Below are 20,242 nucleotides of genomic sequence, written 5' to 3'. Positions count from 1 at the left end.
AGCGTAACCATGTGGCCAATAGCAAAAGCAGAAGCAAAAACTTATAAATCCCCCCTTCCCCTTTCACCATAAAAATGAAAAAGTATAAATATGTATATATAAATATATATACTCTTGACAACAAATACAAAGTATAAATTAATCACTGAACTAGAATTTCAAAAAACTATCAAGCAAACAACAGTGCACAATGCACAGTCCCAAAAAACAAAACAAAATTGATCAACTTAATTCATTGTGCACAAGTAATTAAATGATTTTTATAAAGCCTTAAAGCCGACTAAGTTACCAAATAATTTAATGTTATCAAGACACTTATTCCAAATGTTAACACCTTTAACAGATACAGAATGATTTTTTACAGTTGTTCAAATCTTTGATTTCTCGAATAATAATGTTCCTCGCAAATTAAAACTGGAGTTCCTCATTTTAAACAGGTCCTGGACATGTTGTGGTAAAAGTCTATTTTTAAGATTAAACATAATTTGTATTATGATATAATTGACCAAGTCCTAGAATTTTAAAATATGTAAACAAACAATGGATTTGTTGGCTCACGATGTGGTTTATTACCAATAATTCTTATAGCTTTCTTTTGTAGTAAAATATTGGGTTTTGTGTTAGTTATTGATACATGATAGTTATTGAATGTTGGGAGAGGAAATCTTGTGCTTTATACAACATTGCAGTGGTTTTGTATTTGTTTTGATTGAGGACTACAATGGAAATCACTCTTGGACTTTTTAGGTCATCCTCAGAATTTATTTTATATTAATGAATTAATTAATTAATTTATTTATTTATATTAATTTAATAGGCAAATTCAAGGCAAGATAAACAGGGCAAACAATAAACAATCACATTTACTACAAAGTAAACACATAAAAACAAATGCCATTCTTTACAAAATTAATGATAATAGTCCTGTAGAAAATATAGATTTAGCATATATTTGTATGTCCATAAACACGCTGGCTCTAGCGACACTTGTTTAAGTGTATACGTACCAGCATAGACACTGCGTCATTTTATTGCCAAAATAAAAATCAGTTATTTGGGCAACGATTGGCGCATGTTATTACCGTCCAGGTGAGGGCACCAAACACTCCGCTGCAGCTGGTTTGCTACCAAGAATGAGATGGGATGAAGAAGAGTGGGTGCGCCACGTAACCCACGAAGAAGAAAGGTGAACGTTGAAGGAAAAATGGCTGTCGTTGCTGGATGTAAGCATTATGTGCGCAGCTGTTTATTAAAAGTGAGTTAACTTGTTTTAATTGTTTCGTGAATTCTCGTCTTGTGCTCGTAATGGAGGCGCTGATGTTGATTCACTGTGGATGCGCGGTTTTGATTAATGAATGTTAGCAACAGGTACTGTTAGCATTGCAGACTGAGCTGAGGCTAAGACTCTAGCTAACCTTTCAAAAATATCTCCGATAGACTTTAAAGTGCAAAGTGTTTATCTTCTGAAAATACAGTGTTATCACGTGTTCGTGGTTCTTTTTTCCCTAGTTATATAGTCAGTTACGTAAGTATTTGGACAGTGACAATTTTTAATTCAGATGATTTAACAAAAATATATGATTTAGGATTTACAGACATCCAATTTTCGGGGGTAAACTAACAAGCTAAATATCAGTAATAATATTAATGCAAATCATCATTTGCAGTCAGTTTTCTTTAGACAAGTCAGTGGATAGATACATGAACATTTCCAGGTCACTGAATGTGTCTTGGACTTTTTCATTCATTCATTTTCTGCCGCTTGTCTGGGTCACAGTGGCAATAGGCCAAGCAGCTCATCCCACACATCCATATCTTCGCCCAAGTCCTCTTAGGCTTCCACGGTATCCTGAGGTGTTCCCAAGACAAGTGGGAAATTCAATCTCTCCAGAGTGTTCTGAGTCTTCCCGGGGCTCTCCTCCTAGTTGGACCTCCCTAGGGAGATGACCAGGGGCATCCTCAACTGAAGCCTGAACCATGCTCAGCTGGCTCCTTTCGATGCAACTCCGCTCCAAGTCCCTTCCAGATAATCTAGCGTCTCACAGGAGGGGAATCTCCCTGTCCCCTTGTATCCGAAACCTTATTCTTTCAATTACAGTTTATATAGCACTAAATCACAACAAAGCTGCCTCAAGGTGCTTCACATAAGTAAGGTCTACCCTTACCAACCCCTCGAGCAAGCAGACAGGCGACAGTGGTAAGGGAAAAAAACTCCCTCTTATGATGAGGAAGAAACCTCAAGCAGACCAGACTCAACAGGATGACCCTCTGCTTAGGCCATTCTAACAGTTACAAGGTATTTGCAAAGTTTTACAAAACAGAACATAACATGACAAAAGATGCAACAGTGATAAGTCCACGCACACATTCATTCCACAGGCAGCATGGCAGAGTCCATTCCAAATGCAGATTGCAGTTTGCTGCATCAGCTTCAGGGCATGGCACCTCACGGTCAGTCCAGCACCTTGCGGTCTGCAGTCTTCAATCCCATGCGACGTCATCAGTACCTCAGACGGAGAGAAAAAGAGCAGAATCAGTTGGTCAGAAAAACTACACCTAAGATATAATTCATCAGCATTAAATCAACAGGAAAGCAGAGAAAATAATGTGATCGCAGGCCGGTAGCCTTAAGCCTCACTAACAAACCCAGAATTAGGTTGAGACCTATTCCATTGCCAATACAATGAATTTAAAAGGATAGGAAGCATAGTTCCATATTATGTCAGTATGTTAGCCATACGAGAGGGAGAATAAGTGCGTCTTAAGTCTGGACTTGAAAGTCTCTACAGAAGCTGACTTTTATTGAGGCAGGCAGATCATTCCACAAAACAGGTGCGTGATAACAGAAGGCTCTATGGCCTGCAGACTTTTTATTCACCCTCGAGCTGCAACCCACAAAGTAGTCCTGCGCCCTGAGAACGCAGAGCCCGGGTCGGTATGTAGGATTTGATTAGGTCAGCTAAGTAGGGAGGTGCTAGTCTGTAAATAATTTTATAGGTTAATAGCAGAACCTTAAAATCTCACGGGATTTAAGGTTACACCCATTTTCGCATCTCTTCACTGACAGGAAGCCAGTGAAGAGATGCGAAAATGGGTGTAATGTGATTTCTGCATTCTTTTGGTCATTATCTAAAGTTCATGGTCATGGGGTGGGGGGGGGGGGGGGGTACACCTACCTTGGACAGAATGCCAGTCTATCGCAGGGTGACATATAGACATATATAGATATGTATACACATATAGACCTTCATACACGCACCTATGATTAATTTAGTTTCCAATCCACTTAACTGGCATGTCTTTTGGTGGAGGTGATGGTCTAGTGGCTAAGGTGTTGGGCTTGAGACCAGAAGATCCTGGGTTCAAATCCCCGCCTGACTGGAAAATCACTAAGGGCCCTTGGGCAAGGTGTGTAGTGAGCGCTTTGTATGGCAGCACCCTGACATTAGGGTGAATGTGAGGCATAATTGTAAAAGCGCTTTGAGCGTCTGATGCAGATGGAAAAGCACTATATAAATGCGGTCCATTTACCATGTCTCTGGAAGTGGGAGGAAGCTGGAGCATCTGGAGGGAACCCACACAAAGAAAGGCCCAGGCAGGACATGATCCCGTGACCCTCTTGCTGTGAGGCAACTGTGCTAACCACTAAGCCACTGTGTTGCCTATGTTTGAATTAATTTATTATTTTTAAAAAATTAATAAAACTGTTTTTTATGTCTCTTCAGTTCCGCTTTGTGCAGAACTGTAAAACCGACAGATTAATAGTGACTGAATGACATTTTAGTTATTTAAAAGTACTTTAATTATTCTTGTATGAAAAAAGTTTGTCTCTTCAAAATGGACCTTTACTCTTTCAACTGGCTTCTCTGGCTTTGTACTTGTACTGTCTTAATAAACAGGAGTTAAACAGACGACGATGGCGAGGACAAACTTATTCATTTTTGGTGGAAATCTGTGGCCAGTTTGCTGGTAAGAAGGCCATATCAGAAGGGATGTCACACATTCAGGCAGCCTGTCATCGTTCTGTGCTTATCAGACAGTGGGAGACTCGTGTAAACAGTTTATTATCTGTGTGAATAAAAATGGGCTGGTTGGTTTTAAACGTTATCAGTATATATAATACGGTTATTTCCCTGTCAGCCATCTACTCTGAAAACAAGCCACATGACTCAGTGTGTCCGCTGCCATATCTCGTTCATTAACTACAGGCGCCTTGCTGCGGTAAACTGTATGTTGTCGGCTGTGCCACGATGCAGAGGAGAACCACCAGATGGATCGCTTCAAAGTCCAAGAGGTGCAGTGCTCCAAGTGTCACACAGTGCAGCAGGTAACCCGCGTCAGCTGTTATGTTCCACCTGCACTGTTGGTGAACACTAAATGTTGGCTCTGGCTCTCGTAGACGCAGCAGACCTGTCAGCATTGTCATGTGCAGTTTGGGGAGTATTACTGTGATATATGCCACTTGTTTGACAAGAATAAGAAACAGTACCACTGCCAGTCCTGTGGAATCTGCAGGTGAGGAATCATATGTTTTATTTACATACAGTGTCAATTGACCAACATAAATTATTAATATTAACCATCCTTTTTCTAAACCCAGGCAGGGGTGGTGGCCAAGTGGTTAATGTGCTTGGTTTCAGTGCAGAAGGTTCCGGGTTCAAATCCCACCCCTGCCACATTTCTCCATGTAATGTGGAGTTGCGTCAGGAAGGGCATCCGGCGTAAAACCTGTGCCAATTCAACATGCAGATCCACCTTGGATTTGCTGTGGCGACCCCGAGTGCAAACAAGGGAGCAGCCGAAGGGACTTACTTTTTCTAAACCCACTTATTCTAGTTAAGGGTAACGGGGGTTGACCACATCCCAGCAGTCATTGGGCAAGAGGTGGGGTACATCTTGGATAGGCCACCAGTCTGTCACGGGGTCAACGCCTATAGACGCACAGACACGATGACACACTCGCTCACTCACAGTCAATTCAGGATCAGCAGTTCATCTAACCTGCATGTATTTTGAATTGAGATAGAACTCACGTGATCATGAAACTCCACAACAAAAGGATCAGGCGGGATGCGATCACAGGACCTTCTTGCTGTGAGGCAACAGTGTTAATCACTTTATTATTACGTCCGCCAGGGATGTAATAAATCTGTTAGCAAGATTATATCAAAATTACTGCACAGATTTTGATGAAATTTTTACCACAGATAGCTATTAGGGCAAGGAAGACTCCATTAAGTTTTGGAGATGATCCAGATTCTGGATCAAGTTTCACTTTATATAGGCTTTGAATATTACGTCAAAACTACTTTGCGGATTCTCGCCTAATTTGCATCACAGATATACAGTATATCTGACCATGGAATTCTCCATTAAATTTTGGAGGTGATATGGATTCGGATCAAGTTTCACTTCATATACGCTTTTAAGGATTACATCAAAACTACTTCATGGATTCTCGCCAGATTTGCACCACTCCACTGAATTTTGGAGGTGATCCAGATCCGGATAGACGGATGTCAGAAATCTCAGATTGCTGTTGTTGTATTATGTTTAACGGCTTAGAAAATAATATTAATACTGAAAATATATAAGAATCAGAATCGCCTTTATTGTCATTGTAATTTGCATTGCAATGAGATTTGAGTGCAACTCCAAAAAGGTGCTTTCCGTGGTGCGAGTAATTTTTAGCCAAATAAAAGAAAGTGAAATTTAACGGTAAATTATTCAGCGTATATGTACAACTAATATAAACATAAGATAAAATGTGGACCAAGTAAAATGTTAAATGAGAATTATATACGACTGTGGAATCATATTGCATATGGTTTACAGATATTGCACAGAAACTTGAAGGTGCAGGTTAGAGTGATTTGTGTTTGTTCAGAGCAGTGATCGCTCTGGGGAGAAAGCTGTCCCTGAGTCTGTTTGCCCTAGTTTTGATAGTCGATTTTTTTTTTTTTTTTTCATTGTTTAGGAATGGCTCAGAGACTGCTGCTTTGATCAAATTTTTTTCAAAACTGTAAGGCACAACTGAGTGGACACCATTAGATAAATTCAGCTGGTTTTCGGTAAAAATTTTAACGGCTGATTAGAGATTTTGGTCTGGTAGTGTCGCCGTAAGGACGGCCCACGGTGCCTGAAGGCGATCTGCGCTTCGAGGCGGCAGCGTCTCGCCGTTTCAAGTTGAAAACTTCCACATTTCAGGCTCTGTTGACCCAGTAAGTCATCAGAGAACAGAGAACTTTCAGAAGAAGTCGGCATGAGGAGTTTATTCGGACATTCCATTGTTAACGGACATTTTGTAATGAAAGAACGTGCGGGCAGAGTCGCATGTCGGGCCGGACCCGACCGCGGGGGGTCGCAACAGGAAAAACACCTCCGTTGGAAACCTTAACGGACAAGTTGGAACATGCCCAAGCTGTTAAACAATTTCTCAGTTACTCACTTGTTGAAAGCCATCAAAAGCCGCCTGAATTTACAAATGGTTTTCAACACGGAGGTGTTTTTCCTGTCGCGGCGCACACAGATTTGCCGAGTCGTCATGGAAACGACTCAGCGAATTTGCGCGCACATCTTTCATTAAAAAATGTCCTTAAACAGTGGAATGTCCGCATGAAGTCCTCATGCCGGCCTCTTCTGAATCTTCTCTGTTCTCTCACGATGTCCTGGGTGAATTAAGCCTTAAATTAGGATGTTTTCAGGTCGAAACAGGCCGACGACGGCGCCTGGAAGCGCTGCACGACGTCCCGCTCCGGGGGAAGTCCTTACACCAACAGAAACACCCCATAATCTCTCATCAGCCGTTAAACTTTTCACCGAAAACCAGCTTAATTTCTCGAATAGTGTCCACTCGGATATTCCTCACAGGTCCAGAAAAAATTTTGATAAAGCAACGCGCGCTGTCTCGAGCAGCGTGTGAAATAAAGGAATTCAGCCGAGAGGGCGGGACCACATCTCACTCAAGGCCTGCCCACAGGGAAATGACGTCACCGACGCGTGAAAAAACTCACGCATGCGCACGAGGGTTCAAGCATGATTGGTGTAATCGCACGTCATTCAAATCCATATAGTTAAAAAAATAAATAAAAGGGTCGGTTTATTATCTAATAGACCTCGTATACCATCAGCCGGAGGGTAGTAGGTCAAACAGGTGGTTGCTGGGGTGGGATGTGTCTTTGCTGATGCTGGCAGCTCTGCTGAGGTAGCGAGAGCTGTCAATGTCTTCCAGGCTGGGCAGAGAGCAACCAGTGATCCCCTGGGCCATTTTGATCACCCTCTGCAGCACTCTCCTGTCTGCGGCTGAGCACAACCCCCCCCGTGCCACACTGTGAGCAGTACGTCAGGATGCTCTCGATAGTTTTCTCCTGAGCACCCTCAGGAAGTGGAGTCGCTGCTGGGCTTTCTTCACCACCATTGTGATGTTGGCAGTCCAGGAGAGGCTATCAGAGAGCTGCACTCCCAGGAACCCGATGGAGCTGACCCTTTCCACACAGTCCCCTTGGATGTAGAGCGGGGCTGGGTCAGCCCTGTCCTTCCTGAAGTCCAGGATTATTTCTTTTGTTTTTGTGGTGTTCAGCGGCAGGTTGTTAGCTGAACACCACACTGTCAGTTGATTGACCTCGTCTCTGTAGTCGGTCTCATCCCCCCCGAGATGAGCCCAATCACGGTGGTATCATCCGCAAACTTTATGATGGTGTTTGTGGGATGGGTCGGAGAGCAGTCGTGCGTGTAAAGGGTGAACAGGAGGGGGCTCAGTACACAGCCTTGAGGGAAACCGGTGCTAAGTGTGATGGTGGAGAAAAGGTGGGGGCCAAGTTTCACAGACTGTGGGCAGTTTGTGAGGAGGTCCTTGATCCACTGGCAGATGGGGGTGGAGATGCCCAGATGTATCAGTTTCTGGACCAGGATCTCCAGGATGATGTGGTTGAAGGCTGAGCTGAACTCCAGGAAGAGCATCCTCACATAGCTCCCCTGGTGCTCCAGGTGGCTCAGCGCAGTGTGGAGAGCTGTGGTGATAGCGTCCTCTGTGATCCAAATCACAGCCCTACGCTGTGATTTGGATCTCCAACACTGTGTTTCAACCAGCGTAGAGGTCTTTTCTGTTGTTTTGTTTTTCTCCTTTTTTAAAGGACATGGCTCATGTTATTTAACGTCCCAGTTAGCAACATAAAGTGTTCAAGTCTATCTGCACGCATGTGGTAATTAGATGTATTCTGATGTATTTTATTGCTAAGTATCCCTCTCGCTAGGTGAGTCAGCAGGTGTATTTCCAGAAAACATCTTACTCAGCATTTCTTGGCATGTGACATACATTTTAGGAAAAGTGGAAACGTTGATGGCCGACAGAGTGAAGCGATGGCTGCTACATCCGATAACAAAGCTTCTGAGCTTTCATTCGAAAGTGGTGGCTCAGGTTTACATGGAATGTACAGAGCGGAGACGACACATTTCACACCAAAAGGCTTTCATTTTTTCAGTGTCTGTCGGATTTTTGATCCTAACGTGCTGGCTCTGTGCAGGACACTATTTTACTGGTACTGTGTACACGCACACTGGAACGACTCGACAAGGCAGTTTTTACAAGCTGCCTGAACATGCAGATGTATTCCTTACATGGAAACATCGGAATTTATTTTCAAGAGATAATGGACTTTCTATCTAAGGTTCCAGAATCATGAGAGAACTTTGTGAGGAGGTGATGGCAGAGCTCCCGTGGGCGCACGCCAAAATAGCGGAGATGATCAGAGGAGCGAGCCACTTTTGGTAGTGGCTGAGAGTCCAGCAGCTGTGGCTTACGGGGAGTGGGCTGGACACACCTGTCCGCACCAGCTGGGATTATCCTTTTTCTTATTCAGGGCCACAATGGGAAAACATATCATGCTGGTGGCCGTGGTCAGCCCCCATGCACAGAGGTGAGCATAATCACAGCGGAACCGTGGAGGGTGGAGTGGACCAGGACATGATTCCCCGGTAGGCGATCGCGCGCAGTCTGTGCGTAACAGTGTCAGTCTTTGATGGAGTGGACCTGGACATTATTCTCCTGCTGGCATTCACAGGGAACATTAGTGGGACACAGACCTTGGACGAGTTCAAAGATGGCTAACCTTGACCTATTTTAAGAGGTTAAAAAGTCACATTCTGTTTAAATCTGTTCAGTTTTATTTTGAGTGGAAGGGATGACAGCCAATCAGGGGAGAGCTGCACTGCGACATCAGTGGCTAGTCTCCAAAATTGCTTCATTTTGTGTGTTTATATACATGTTTCTCTTATATTATGTAAAAGCTTGCAAGAAATAAGCACTTCTAGAACTGAAAATGCTGTTCTTGGAACCTAATAACACCTGAACTTATTGAGTTATTTCCTACAACACAGCCCAGGACCGTCAGAATTGTCACACGTTAGCGTGATGACATCACAGGCTGGTAGCTAGCTGCAAAACTGTTTTGTTTGTGTGTAATTATAACCTCTTCGTTATATATTATGTAAAGCTAGCGAGAAATAAACACTTCTAAAACTGAAAACACTGGTTTTGTAACCTGATAACACCTCTGGAGTCATTTACAAGACACTTTTACGGACATTAGCATTCATGCTAACTTCTGCTAACTTTTTTGGGGGGGTAATTTTAAGAAGGTCTGCTGTGAAGTGGTCTGCTTCACAGCATGGTCTGCTGCCATGCTGTGAAGCTGTTCGTTGTGGATTTTTTGTTTGTTTGTTTTTAGTTGCTGATGTGTTGTTTTTGAAAGAACCACCAGAATTTCGGTGCAGAAATACAGTGACATACACATCTGTTCCAACTCAAAGCTAACTTTCTATGGATTTAAAATTTCTCATTGGCACCTGCAAATGCACAGAGGATGATCTACCAATATTCATTGATTGCACAAGTTCCACTCTTAAAATGTGAATATTGTTTTGATTGAGTTGTTTCATTTAACATGTACAAATTGTACGTAAGACAATAGGATCTTAATAATTATCTAAACAACTGCAAATTCTAAAGAATGCAATCAATGCTCATACGGCCAAGGGTATTTTAGCATTACATTATTTTAATATATATAGTGTTTAGTGTGTATGGCAAATGTAAAGCTGACTGGAAAACATATTTTTGTGTGTCTGAGAGGAAACCTTGTGGCAGTCTTCTGAAAAAATGTATTTCTTGTCACATACAGTGTCTCTGAGTATTAATTTGTCGACGTTGAGAGTAGCTCTGTAACTCCATTTGTCAGAACTTTTGCAAATTTAAAAAAAAAAAAAACTTTTGGCTTTTAAGTAAGGCTGTAACAAAGAAAAAAATCTTTGGCTTTACTTCACAAAATTTGGCCTTCAAAATGCAGGACATAGTGTTCCAGAGGTTAGAAATTTCAATTTTTTTTTTTTTTTTTTTTTAATGCTAAGTTCTGCCCTATGCTGTGAGAACCCTGCACTGTGTTTTGACCCCTACAGGATTGGGCCCAGGGAGAAATACTTCCACTGTGAGAAGTGTAATCTGTGTTTAGCTAAGGATTTGCGAGGAAACCACAAGGTAATGAATAAAATCTTTCTTTTGACAGAAATTTATCTGCACTGTTGGTCAAAATTACTGGCATTGTTCATGTTCAATTGCAGAATCTTTGGCAACGCTGACGCCCTCTAAGCAGTCCTTGTAGTTGTCTAGAAGCTTCTTGTGTCTGTCTGCTGATAGTTTCTGCCATTCTTCTGCTGTTCAAGTGGGATTCTGCACTCATTGCTGACCAGTTTAAAAGTGTCTGTCCTTTCCATTTCTTCTTTGCTGTTTGCTTTGGGTTCTCTTCCCATCCTTACGTATCAAATAAGCAAATACGTCAGAAGAATATGATTGTATTTCTCAAGATGTTCTGTAAAAAAAACGGGTGCCAATAATTTGGACCTGGACTGTGTGTGACTGTTCTGATGCCCTCATGATATTTTCCTTCTCTCTTATTTTTCAGTGTGTTGAAAATGTTTCGAGACAGAACTGTCCAGTGTGTATGGAGGTAAACAAATATATGTAAAGCACAGCTTTGAATTTTAACATCAACGGGAATTTGTTCCTTTGATGTCACATAACTTTCTCATCTATTTGTTGGGTTTGTTTTTTTTTTTTCTCTCCTTTCCAACACAGGATATTCACACTTCCAGAATTAGAGCGCAGGGTCCTGCCGTGCGGTCACCTTCTGCATAAGTATGATTCTTTACTCGCTCCATAGCATCTGTGTCAGTTTTTCCTTGTTAGCCTGATATCTCAAGAACCAGATGACCAATTTCATTCATATTTAGCATAAGAGTGTACTTGGATGATCCCCCAACAGCCGTCGATTACGCTGACCTTGGGGTCAATTTCAAGGTCACAGTAATATTTTTCATGATATTGTTATTGCCACCCTCAGTAACGCGATATCTCAAGAACCAGTTGACCAATTTCATTAATATTTGCGGTGCTTCTAGAAAGTATTCACAGCGCTTCACTTTTTCTGTATTTTATGTTACAGCCTTATTCTGAAATGGAATAAATTAATCTCTTTCCCCTCAAAATTATACTCACAACACCCCATAATGACATCATAGTGTGTTACTACAGGAAATGTCTGACCTCTGTAATTGCAAACAAAAGTTTCTGTACCAAATATTAAGGTCTGTTGTATCAAATACTTATTTCATGCAATAAAATGAAAAATAATTATTTAAAAAGTCATACAACATGATTTTATGATTATTATTTTTTATTATATTCAGTTTCTCACAGTTGAAGTGTACCTCTGATAAAAATTACAGACTTCTCAATTCTTTGTAGGTGGAAAAACATGCAAACTCGACCGTGGATCAAATACTTATTTGCCTCGCTGTATGTACATGTGATTTCTTAGTCGTTTTTATTATTATTTTTAATAAATTTGCAAAAAAAAAACAACAAAAAAAAATTCTTTGTCATTATGGGGTATTGTGTGTAGAATTTTAAGGAAAAAAAATGAATTTCATCCATTTTGGAATAAACCTGTAACATACCCAAAATGTGGGAAACGTGAAGTTACAGATGCACTGTGACATAAGGGTGTACTTGGATGATTCCCCCGACACCAATCGATTATGGTGACCTTGTGGTCAGTTTCAAGATCACGGCAAGATCTTCACTATATTGTCATTGCCAACCTTATTAGTGTCATATCTTCAGAACCAGTTGACCAATTTCATTTATATTTAGCATAAGTGTGTATTTGGGTGGTCACCCAACACTTTGTATTACTGATTTGTGGGGAACGAATGGATATGTCATCTCCTGTTCACTCTTGTATAAAACAGCCTTCCTATTATGATACATTAATAATAAATATTCTGGCTACACCTCCTAATCCAAAGCAGACACACACACGTATATGAAGACCAGTGTCGCAGATTGAACGGTCCCCCCTAAAAATCAGTCCACCTTGCTTCACTGCGCTTGCATCATTTCGGACCACAGCAGCTCGTCTGAGACAGAATCTCTTCACACAATGCATTCAAATATATTAACGGGATTATTAACCATCAGCTCCCCTTCTAGCTGCCACCTTATCGTGGTGGGGGAGTTTGCGTACCCGGATGATCCTAGGAGCTATGTTGTCGGGGGGCTTTGTGCTCCCTGTAGGATCTCCCAAGGCAAACAGGTCCTAGGTGACGGGTCAGACTAAGGGCAGTTCAGAACCTCCATGACCAGTAAAAGATCAAGGACCATGACGTCGCCCGGTATGGCGGAGCCGGGGTCCCACCCTGGAGCCAGGCCTGGGGTTGGGACTCGCGCGCAAGCGCCTGGTGGTTGGGCCTTAGCCCATGGGGCCCGGCCGGGCTCACCCCGAAAGAGTGACGTGGGCCAGCCCTCCTGTGGGTTCACCACCTGCAGAGGGGCCATGGGGTCGGGTGCAGAGAGGATTGGGTGGCGGTCGAGGGCGGGTGGCCCAGTGGCCCGGTCCATGCTCATAGCCCCTGGCTGTTGGGACGTGGAATGTCACCTCGCTAGGGGGGGAAGGAGCCTGAGTTTGTGCGGGAGGTTGAGAGATACCGACTAGAGATAGTCGGGTTCAGGTCCCCAACTCCTGGAGAGGGGCTGGACGCTTCATTTTTCTGGCGTCGCGCACGGGGAGAGGCGGAGAGCTGGGGTCGCATTGCTTATTGCTCCCCAGCTCAGTCGCCAAGTGTTGGAGTTCACTCCGGTGAATGAGAGGGTCACGTCCCTACGCCTTCGGGTCGGGGAGAGGTCTCTCACCGTTGTCTCGGCCTACGGGCCGAGCAGCAGTGCAGAGTACCCGACCTTCCTGGAGTCCCTGGGAGGGGTACTAGATAGTGCTCCGACTGGGGACTCCATTGTTCTCCTGGGGGATTTCAGCGCCCATGTGGGCGGCGACAGTGAGACCTGGAGGGGGGTGATTGGGAAGCACGGCCTCCCCGATCTGAACCCAAGTGGTGTTCAGTTGTTGGACTTCTGTGCTAGTCACAGTTTGTCCATCACAAACACCATGTTCGAGCACAAGGGTGTCCATAAGTGCACGTGGCACCAGGACACCCTGAGCCGGAGGTCACTGATCGACTTTGTAGTCATATCATCTGACCTTTGGCCATGTGTCTCGGACACTCGAGTGAAGAGAGGGGCAGAGCTGTCGACTGATCACCACCTGGTGGTGAGTTGGATCCGCTGGGAGGGTAGGAAGCCGGTCTGCTGGGAACGACTGGCGGAACCCTCTGTCAGCGAGGTCTTCAACTCCCACCTCCGTGAGAGCTTCTCCCAGATCCCGGGGGAGGTTGGAGACATGGAGTCCGAGTGGACCATGTTCTCCACCTCCATTGTTGATGCGGCTGCTCGTAGCTGTGGTCGCAAGGTCTCTGGTTCCTGTCGCGGCGGCAATCCCCGAACCCGGTGGTGGACACCGGAAGTAAGGGATGCCATCAAGGTGAAGGAGTCCTACTTATCTTTGTTGGTAGGTGGGACCCCAGAGGCAGCTGACGGGTACCGGCAGGCCAAGCGTGCCGCAGCCCGTGCAGTCGCAGAGGCAAAAACTCAGGTCTGGGAGGAGTTCGGGGAGGCTATGGAGGAGGACTATCGGTCGGCCTCGAAGAGATTCTGGCAAACCGTCCGACGCCTCAGGAGGCGGAAGCAGCTCTCCACCAGCACTGTTTACGGTGCGGGTGGGGAGCTGTTGACCCTGACTGGGGATGTTGTCGGGCGGTGGAAGGAGTACTTCGAGGATCTCCTCAATCCCATCATCACGTCTTCCGAAGAGGAAGCAGAGACTGGGGACTCGGAGGCGGACTCATCCATTACCCAGGCCGAAGTCACCAAGGTGGTTAGAAAGCTCCTTGGTGGCAAGGCTCCTGGGGTGGATGAAATCCGTCCTGAGTACCTTAAGTCTCTGGATGTTGTGGGGCTGTCTTGGCTGACACGCCTCTGCAACATCGCGTGGCGATCGGGGACAGTGCCTCTGGATTGGCAGACCGGGGTGGTGGTCCCTCTGTTTAAGAAGGGGGACCGGAGGGTGTGTTCCAACTATAGGGGGATCACACTCCTCAGCCTCCCGGTAAGGTCTATTCCAGAGTACTGGAGAGGAGAATTCGACCGATGGTCGAACCTCGGATTCAGGAGGAGCAGTGTGGTTTTTGTCCTGGTCGCGGCACACTGGACCAGCTCTACACGCTCCATCGGGTGCTTGAGGGTTCATGGGAGTTTGCCCAACCAGTCCACATGTGTTTTGTGGATCTGGAGAAGGCATTCGACCGTGTCCCTCGGGGCACCCTGTGGGGAGTGCTCCGGGAGTACGGGGTCCAGGGTCCTTTGCTAAGGGCTATCCAGTCCCTGTACGACCGCAGCAGTAGCTTGGTTCGCATTGCCGGTAGTAAGTCAAACCTGTTTCCAGTGCACGTTGGCCTCCGCCAGGGCTGCCCTTTGTCACTGGTTCTGTTCATTATTTTTATGGACAGAATTTCTAGGCGCAGCCAGGGTGTAGAGGGGGTCTGGTTTGGGAACCACAGAATCTCGTCTCTGCTGTTTGCGGACGATGTGGTTCTGTTGGCTTCGTCAAATCAGGACCTTCAGCGTGCACTGGGGTGGTTTGCAGCCGAGTGTGAAGGGTCCGGGATGAAAATCAGCACCTCCAAATCCGAGGCCATGGTTCTCGACCGGAAAAAGGTGCTTTGCCCTCTTCAGGTCGGTGGAGTGTCCTTGCCTCAAGTGGAGGAGTTTAAGTATCTTGGGGTCTTGTTCACGAGTGAGGGACGGATGGAGCGTGAGATCGATAGACGGATCGGTGCAGCATCTGCAGTGATGCGGTCGCTGTATCGGACTGTCGTGGTGAAGAGAGAGCTGAGTAGGGTACATAGCTCTCGATTTACCGATCGATCTACGTTCCGATCCTCACCTATGGTCATGAGATTTGGCTCATGACCGAAAGAACGAGATCGCGAGTACAAGCGGCCGAGATGAGTTTCCTCCGCAGGGTGGCTGGGCGCTCCCTTAGAGATAGGGTGAGGAGCTCGGTCACTCGGGAGGAGCTCGGAGTTGAGCCGCTGCTCCTCCACGTCGAAAGGAGTCAGTTGAGGTGGCTCGGGCATCTTTTCCGGATGCCCCCTGGACACCTCGCTGGAGAGGTGTTCCGGGCACGTCCCACTGGGAGGAGGCCCCGGGGAAGACCCAGGACACGCTGGAGGGACTACATCTCTCGGCTGGCTTGGGAACGCCTTGGGGTTCCCCCGGAGGAGCTGGAGGAGGTGTGTATGGATTGGGAGGTCTGGGCGGCTTTGTTTGGGCTGCTGCCCCCGCGACCTGACTCCGGATAAAGCGGAAGAAAATGGATGGATGGATATTAACCATCAGATGACAAGGTAAAGCCGCATAAATCACTCTAAAGTCTGTTTTAAGCAGAAACTCAGCGAAATTCCGTGACATTTTGAAATGACCGATACGTAGTGAACACATCAGCTAGCAGCTTGTTTACCCGCGGCGCTCTGATCGCTTCAGCTGTCTTTTATAATGAACTAATGCTGAATTTATGTGGAAATGATTGTTGTACAAAAGCTTCATATATCTGTCGCTGAAATAGATAATGACTGGAGTGCAGTTTGAAGCAGAAACGAGGTAATAATCCGTGAATCGCGGCTAATGACGCATGCACACTGAAGGCAGGGTGAACTGATTTTTAGGGGGGACTGTTCGGTCTGAGACACCGGTCCAACCTCTTCACCCAGCTTGTTGCAGTTCAAAGATAAAATGTTTCATAGTTCTCAGTTTGATTCCTTTTAGCAGATGTTCTTTAAATTTGATGCTTTCTTAACTGAAGTTTGGTGAGAACTTTTTTGGGGGGCGTGGGGGTCTGCATCTGCTGCATCACTAAAATAAAATCCTACCTTCTATATTGAGCAATATAATGGCTTTATTTTAAACTCTTTAGTTTGTTTTGCTCTTTTCTCTGCAGGACCTGTTTTGGAGACATGGTTGGAACTGGGTATGTCTGTGAAGTCCTCCTGTTGGTGATTGTTTACTGGAGTAAAAGTGATTTGTTTGAATAAAGGGCATGGCTGCAGGTGCAACAGTCATCCCAAGATGGCGTGTAGCCACGTCCTTGAATAAGTCTTACTTTATTTATTTATCTTTGGTAAATCTGTTCTCCCATTGCTGAGATTTCACACCTGCCTGTGTATGTTTTTGCACACACCAAAAGAAAAAAAAAAAAAGGCACCCAACCAGGGTCTGAAATTGGGTGTAACGGGTGGTACCAGTTGCATTGTCAAACATTGTGAGCAATTTGGAAAGTTTTAAACGGGTTATAAAAACTTTGTGGCATGAGGATACATCCATACCCACAAAATGCGAATAGTCTAAGGTCCAGGTGTGTGAGTGGAGTGAGAGCAGCATAAAGGGGACAACATGGATTTTGACTGGACCACGGGGAGACATTACAGTGGGAGAAACAACGCTCCTCACTCCACTTGCACATACCTGACCCATATCTTTAACTTTAAACTTTACAGGTGGGTTTGTTTTATATTTCATAAGTGCTTCTTGAAAGAAATCATTTCTGTTTGAATGTGGATGTGGCTTCTCAGTTATTTTGATGCCATGCTACAGTTTAAGCTAAAATTAAAATACAGTGCAGATTTTCTTTTTTGGAGCAAGCAGTGGGCCATTTCATTGGAACAAGGTGAAAACAGACTGTGACAAGGAGTGATGGTCTGCAGAACAGGGCTCCACAGATCCGCAAAATGCAGTGGATTTCATCATGGTGGGGGGTGTTAAACTCTGTAATTGTGATCATCACGGAGTTTTTAAAATGTGTTTTTTTTTTTTTGTTTTGTTTTTTTTTTTTACGACATCGTGCAAGTTTTATCAGACCGCGGCAGTCCGCGGACACTGATCTATGTGTTATAGTTACAAAGCAGTGTCCTCATTTCCGCGGAGTTTTGAGGAGAAAAAAGCCTGGTTGTTGCGACAGTTGTCGTAAAGTGAGACTGGTTGGTTGCTGCGGCGACGCTGTGTGTCTCCTGCGTGAAGTTAAAGCTGAATGTAGCATGTGGACATCGCAAACCTTTAGAGCTCTAAAATTTTTAAAAGAAGACTTGTGCAGCCCGTCTGTGTCACAGACCGACGTCGGACAGACGGAAGATGGTGAGAAAGATAGTTTGACACAGTCTGATAAGGACAAGAATCCATGGAATTGTCGCTGACTTCATCAACACATATGAAAGATAAAAGAGACGGGAAAAGTGAACTGTGCTCTCAGGAAGCATGGTAAGAATTTTTCTATCTGGAAACTAAACATTATGCTGTTCAAACAGGATTTTAGACAAGATTGTGACTTTTTCACTAATCTAGACTTTATTTCATTGGGGAAAAAAAGACTGGCTTTGAATGGATTTACATGAATTTACACAAGAATATACATGTTTTTATTAATGTAGACTTTTTTCATGGGAAAAAGACACTGGCTTTGAGTGGATTTACAGGAATTTATACAAGAATATGTGGCTTTTTTACTATAAGGTATGTTATTGATATTTTACCATGATTTTCAAAATATTCTACAAACTTTAGCTGTGGTTTTTGAAATGCTGTAAGTCTTTTTAGTCTTCATGAATTTCATGTAGTTTAATTGTTCTGAGTCGATGCATTACAGTTAATTACAGTCATTCTGTTATTTCAACATGATCACCTGCTGGTTCAAATGAAAGGTTGAATACAGGGTCATTTAAATATGCACTAATTTTGAGACTTTTTGTTCCAGGAGATGCTGAAAATGTATCATTAGATTAAAAAATTAATTTGGTTTCTGGGATCCCACGGAGCCCGAGACCCCGGCTCCTGGTGGCCTATGCCCCCCAGACCCCCTGCAAATTTTCCTCGGATTTCACAATTTTCATTTCGCAGCCCTGGCACAGTGGTCTGCTGTGGTTCCGCGGTGAGGGGGGATGGTGCGGCTTCACGAGAGTGAAATTCTGTGAGCAATCCGCTCCATTCATCCCTGTGGTGAATGCATAGATGTCATGCATGTATGTGATATCTGTGTGGTAAAGGCAGCTTACAGTCCACATGTGGGTGTAACATTCAGCAGCAGCAACGTACTATGTCACGCTCTTCAACAGAAGAGAAGTTAACAGATACATGTTAGCTTTGTGGAAAAGTGTGGTAATAACCACGAGAGGTTTGTGGACGACTGTGGTAATGAGCGCGAGAGTACCGCGTGGACTGTATGGAGTAGCATTGTGTGGCGCATGTGCACAATCACTCGTGCCATAGGACATGTCTGTACTGTGGTGTAGTCGGCAATAATAGCAGGAAACACAATCCCCCCCCCCCCCCAGTGTTTCAATAAATTGGGGCAGATTTCCTCATTTTTGGAATCAGGATGCAAATTGGGGCCAGAAATCTTCAGTGGGTTGAACCCACTTCAGACTGAGTACCTTTTAAACAGTCTGTCACTGTTGTGCAGAGCTGCGGCTCCCCTGAGTGTTTCTGTTGATCTGTTTGTGTGTGTTTCAGTGCATATCGTTGTCCTCTGTGTATGCACTCTGCCTGGGACATGAAGGATCACTGGGAACAGATTGACAAAGAAATCGCTCAGTCACCAATGCCCACTGAGTATCACGGAGTGACTGTTCGGGTAAAATCTCAGCTCCCACATGGTTTCGATCACACGTGATGTTCAGTGTTTTCTGCAGAACCTTCAGAATGTGGTTGCTAAACTTTATCACGGTTCCAGTGACAGAGGGGTATTAGTCCTATTACAGAGAAACAACTAAAATACATTCACATGGCCTCGGATCGGGTTTTTCCACAGTCACTGCACAGCTCTTAAGTTTTATTTATTCCCAATTTGTAAGAAAACAAAGCTGTTGCAGGGTTTTTTTTTTGTTTTTTGTTTTTTTTGGACCAAGTTGTTTGTTCATTAGATTCTCATTAACCTTGTGATGGGCTGGCATTCTGTCCATCCAGGATGTACCCTGCCTGACGCCTCATGACTGTTGGAATAGCTCGTTTGTTACGTTTAGTTTTCATGTTATGGTGAAATACATCATATGATGTAGAATCTAATGGACGTTGACCTTTACTTTGGACTGGAGATGAAGTATTCAACACAGAAAAAACTATTCTATTTGTTAATCCTAAAAAAAAAAAAAATTGTAGAAACTTTGACCTTTTTACCCCTGTACAAATTGAAATAGGTTTTTAAGGTTTTAACTAAGGTTAATTATGGAGTTCCACAAGGTTCTGTGCTAGGACCAATTTTATTCACTTTATACTCGTACATGCTTCCCTTAGGCAGTATTAGACGGCATTGCTTAAATTTTCATTGTTACGCAGATGATGCCCAGCTTTATCTATCCATGAAGCCAGAGGACACACACCAATTAGCTAAACTGCAGGATTGTCTTACAGACATAAAGACATGGATGACCTCTAATTTCCTGCTTTTAAACTCAGATAAAACTGAAGTTATTGTACTTGGCCCCACAAATCTTAGAAACATGGTGTCTAACCAGATCCTTACTCTGGGTGGCATTACCCTGACCTCTAGTAATACTGTGAGAAATCTTGGAGTCATTTTTGATCAGGATATGTCATTCAATGGGCATATTAAACAAATATGTAGGACTGCTTTTTTGCATTTACGCAATATCTCTAAAATTAGAAAGGTCTTGTCTCAGAGTGATGCTGAAAAACTAATTCATGCATTTATTTCCTCTAGGCTGGACTACTGTAATTCATTATTATCAGGTTGTC

General features: G+C 44.1%; 1 protein-coding gene across 1 annotated transcript in view; it reads left to right on the top strand.

The window, feature by feature from the left end:
• The first annotated feature begins 1,189 nt into the window (after positions 1–1,189).
• LOC117511222 (RING finger and CHY zinc finger domain-containing protein 1-like) overlaps positions 1,190–20,242 on the top strand; it is a 21,142-nt gene continuing 2,089 nt past the window's right edge. The window contains 10 exon segments of the mRNA XM_034171226.1: positions 1,190–1,255; positions 4,209–4,230; positions 4,233–4,327; positions 4,400–4,515; positions 10,453–10,531; positions 10,956–11,000; positions 11,129–11,155; positions 11,157–11,188; positions 16,440–16,469; positions 19,001–19,121. Coding sequence (XP_034027117.1) covers positions 1,205–1,255; positions 4,209–4,230; positions 4,233–4,327; positions 4,400–4,515; positions 10,453–10,531; positions 10,956–11,000; positions 11,129–11,155; positions 11,157–11,188; positions 16,440–16,469; positions 19,001–19,121 — 618 coding nt within the window. The 5' untranslated portion in view covers positions 1,190–1,204.

The sequence above is a fragment of the Thalassophryne amazonica genome, chromosome 5, assembly GCF_902500255.1.
Source record: "Thalassophryne amazonica chromosome 5, fThaAma1.1, whole genome shotgun sequence".
NCBI lineage: Eukaryota > Metazoa > Chordata > Actinopteri > Batrachoidiformes > Batrachoididae > Thalassophryne > Thalassophryne amazonica.
The sequence above is the reverse complement of the archived record's forward strand: the minus strand, read 5'-3'. Positions and strand labels throughout refer to the sequence as shown.